The 4,284-nt window shown below is 44.7% G+C and overlaps 1 protein-coding gene across 1 annotated transcript in view; it reads left to right on the forward strand.

Annotated features, from left to right (window-relative positions):
• Positions 1-946: 946 nt before the first annotated feature.
• LOC107299296 (dehydrogenase/reductase SDR family member 13-like) overlaps positions 947-4,284 on the forward strand; it is a 14,454-nt gene continuing 11,116 nt past the window's right edge. The window contains exon 1 of the mRNA XM_015828656.1: positions 947-1,082. Within this exon, the coding sequence (XP_015684142.1) occupies positions 947-1,082 (136 nt within the window). The remainder of the gene's footprint in view (positions 1,083-4,284) is intronic.

Consider the following 4,284-nt stretch of genomic DNA (forward strand, 5'->3'; position numbering starts at 1 on the left):
CAAGTGGAAGATCAAACAGGTTCCTGACTAACCTAGCAGACAATTTTGTCTCCCCAAAAGTAGAGAAGGGAACCAATGGATCAGCCATACTGGACTTATGAAATGATAGAAGGGGTTGAAGCCACAGGAACCTTGGGGGGGGGGAGTGATCATGCAGTGTTGGAATTCAACATTATGCAAGCACAAGCAATAGAACACAGTCAAACTAGAGTCTTGGACTTTTTAAGAGAGCTGATTTCAATAAACTTAGAGAGCGCTTGGGAAGGATTCCATGGATGAGAATTCTCAAGGTAAAAACAACCCAAGAAGCTTGGGAAACTTTGAAGAGTGAGATTCTAAAAGCCCAGTCTAGCACAATAACAACAAAGAAGAAAAATAACAGCTCTCAAAAGAAACCAGCCTGGTTGCACAAAGAAGTGTCTGATAATCAAGCAATGAATCTGCAAACAGCTAGAGGCAAACAAAGTCATAACCCAAAGTCAACATGGGTTTGTCGAAACCAGATCATGCCAGACAAAACTTATTGCTAGAAGACCTCCAAGGTCCCTTCCAACTCTGTTATTCTGTTCTGTTCTGTTTTTCTAGTCCAGCCCCCTGCTCAGAGAGAGACCCTATACCCATTCCAGACAAAGGGCTGTCCAGTCTCTCCTTAAAAACCTCCAGGGATGGAGCACCCACAACTTCTGGAGGGAAGCTTTTCCACTGGTTAAGTGTTCTCATTAGGAGGAAATGCCTCCTTAGATCTCCCTCTGAGGATCCTTCCTTCCTTCCTTCCTTCCTCCCTCCCTCCCCTCTTTCATTCTTTCTTTCTTTCCTCCCTCCCTTCCTAGCCCAAGAGGGGAAGAGGGGAGGTGGGAGGAGGGCCGAGGGCGGGGACCGTCCCTGTAAAAACAAAACCTTGGCGGGCTGCGGGGAAAGGAAGCGGGGCCGGACGGGCGAGAGGGCCATGGAGGCGCTGGCGATGCTGGCGGCGGGCGCGGCGCTCCTGCTGGGGTTCTACGCGCTGCTCTACTACAGATTCGCGACGGCCACGCGGTGTCGGAACGCGGTCAGCCTGCGGGGCAAGACGGTTCTCATCACAGGTACCTCCGGGGGGCTTCTGCGCTCCCATCCGTGGCGGGGGGGCGTCGAGACTGGGGCGGGGGGGGCATTGCCTTTCTTTCTTGTTAAATAAACCCACCCACCCCCATCTAAGTGGCTCCAGGCAGGATCAAACTCCCGAAGGTCAAAGTGAAATGCGAGTCGCAGGTTACCCATAAACCAGGTTCTCCCCCATCTAGGTGGACCCAAAGGTGCTTTTGACAAAACCGGGAAAGTCCATCCCAAAAAGCACCTTTGGAAGAAAGCAGGGGAGAACCCAAAGGGGAGCTGCGGAAGCGGGGAGGCTCCGCAGAGACCAGCCTGGGACCCCTGCCCGGGAAGGGAGGGGGCGGTGCGGAAGAGCGGGGAAGAAAGTGCCCCGCTGGGCTGCCGGAGACCCCTGCCTGGCCCAGTCCGAAGGACCGACAGAAGAGCAGCGCTGAAGAAGCTTCTTGGATGAGAAGCGAAAACGGTTGTCCAGTCTCTTCTTAAAAACCACAAAATAATAATAATAATAATAATAATAATAATAATAATAATAATAATAATAATAATAATAATAATAATAATAATAATAATAATAATAATAATAATAATAATAATAAAGTTCGGACAAATGGCTGTCCAGTCTCTTCTTAAAATCTTCCAGTGTTGGTGCATTCACTTCTGGAGGCAGGTTGTTCCACCCGTTAACTGTTCTAACTGTCAGGAAGTTACTCCTTAGTTCCAGGTTGCTTCTCTCCGTGATTAGTTTTCATCCATTGCTTCTTGTCCTGCCTTCAGCTGCTTTGGAGAACAGCTTGACTGCCTCTTCTTTGGGGCAGATCTTGAGATATTGGAAGACTGCTATCCTGTCCCCACTCATCCTTCTCTTCGTTAAACTAGACATACCCAATTCCAGCAACCGTTTCTTATATGTTTTAGACTCCAGTCCCCTAATCATCTTTGTTGCTCTTCTCTGTACTCTTTCTAGAGTCTCAGCATCTTTTTTACATCGTGGTGACCAAAACTGGATGCCGTATTCCAAGTGTGGCCTTACCAAAGCGCTGTAAAGTGGTATTAACACTTCACAGGATCTTGATTCTCTCCCTCTGTTAATGCAGCCTAGCGCTGTGTTGGCTTTTTGGGCAGCTGCAGCACACGGCTGGCTCCTATTTAAGGGATTGTCCACTAGGACTCCAAGATCCCTCTCACAGTTGCTACTATTGAGCAAGGTACCCCCTATACTATACCTGTACATTTGGTTTTTCTTGCCTAAACGTAGAACCTTGCTTTTTTCACCATTGAATTTCATTTTGTTAGATAGTGCCCAGTGTTTTAAGTCTATCCAGGTCCTCCTGTATCCTAAGCCTGTCTTCTGGAGTGTTGGCTATTCCTGCCAGTTTGGTGTCGTCTGCAAATTTGATGATTTCCCCATCTATCCCCTCATCCAAATCGTTGATGAAGATGTTGAAGAGCACTGGGCCCAGAACAGAGCCCTGGGGCACCCCACTACACACTTCCCTCCATGTAGATGCGGTTCCATTGAGGACCACACGCTGAGTATGGCCGGTCAGCCAGCTACGGATCCATCTGGTGGTGATGCTGTCTAACCCGCATTTTTCTATCTTCTCAAGTAGTACGTTGTGATCTACTTTGTCAAATGCCTTACTGAAGTCCAAGTAAATTATATCCACAGCATTCCTCTGGTCCACTAATTTTGTCACTTGGTCAAAGACTGCAACAAGATTTGGCTGGCAAGATCTGTTTTTGGCAAACCCATGTTGGCTTTTAGTAATTACTTTGTTTGCCTCGCTGATTCATTGTTTGATTATCTTTTCCAGAATCCTCCCAGGTATTGAAGTCAGGCTGATAAGTCTATAATTTCCTGGATCTATTTTTTTTCCCTTTTTTGAAGATGGGCACTACATCAGCTCTTTTCCAGTCCTCTGGTAGTTCCCCTGTGCTCCAGGATCTTTGTAAATATAGTTTAGTGGTTCTGAGATCACATCTGCCAGTTCCTTGAGAACCTTGGGGTGTAATCCATCTGGTCCTGGCGATTTGAATTCGTCTAGGCTGGATAGGTGCTCACTTACCATTTTCTTGCCTATCTTAATTTGTATTTCTAATCTATTTTTTATGGTACTGTTTCTGATAGGTTGGTCTGTTTTTTCCCTTTGTGTAAAGACAGATGCAAAAAACGAGTTAAATAGTTCTGCTTTCTCTCTGCTGCTTGTCACCTTCTTGCCACTTTCCCCCACTAATGGACCAAACGTTTCCTTCACTTTTTTCTTATTTTTTACATTTTGAAAGAAGCTTTTTTTGTTATTTTTGACTTTGGTCGCAAGCCTTAGTTCATTTTGAGCCTTGGCTTTCCTCACTTCATCTTTGGAGGCTCGGGCTATTCGCTGATATTCTGCTTTAGTTATGTGCCCCTTAGTTTAGTTATGTTTTGCTTAGTTTCAGGTTGCTTCTCTCCTCGATTAAGATTTAGTTTCCATCTGTTGCTTCTTGTCCTGCCTTCAGGTGCTTTAGAATAGAATAGAATAGAATAGAATAGAATAGAATAGAATAGAATAGAATAGAATAGAATAGAATAGAATATGGAATGAAGAATAGAATAGAATAGAATAGAATAGAATAGAATAGAATAGAATAGAATAGAATAGAGCTGGAAGGGACTTTGGAGGCCTTCTAGTCCAGCCCCCTGCTTAAGGCAGAGAACCTATAGCAGGTTTTTCATGCCTAAGGCAGGACTAGAACTCACAGTCTCCTGGTGACTCCGCCAAAGTTACCCAGCTAGCTTTCATGCCTAAGGAGATTGGTGATTGGCCAAAGTGACCCAGCTAGCTTTCATGCCTAAGGAGATTGGTGATTGGCCAAAGTGACCCAACTGGCTTTTGTGCCTAAGGCGATTGGTGATTGGCCAAAGTTACCCAGCTGGTTTTCGTGCCTAAGGCGATTGGTGATTGGCTTGAGTCACCCAGCCGGAGTAGAATTTATCATCTCCTGGTTTCTACCCTAGATAATTTTCGCTCTATGAAACTGGCACAATGTATATCGTATATGAAGTGAACAGGTTGAAGAGAAATCTGAGATTGTGGTTGGATGGAATTGATCCGATCCTGAAAAAGAGGTCATTTTAAATAATAATAATAATAATAATAATAATAATAATAATAATAATAATAATAATAATAATAATAATAATAATAATAATAATAA

This window comes from Protobothrops mucrosquamatus, unplaced genomic scaffold (genome assembly GCF_001527695.2).
Source record: "Protobothrops mucrosquamatus isolate PMUCROS unplaced genomic scaffold, P.Mucros_1.0 scaffold4774, whole genome shotgun sequence".
Taxonomy (NCBI): Eukaryota; Metazoa; Chordata; class Lepidosauria; order Squamata; family Viperidae; genus Protobothrops; species Protobothrops mucrosquamatus.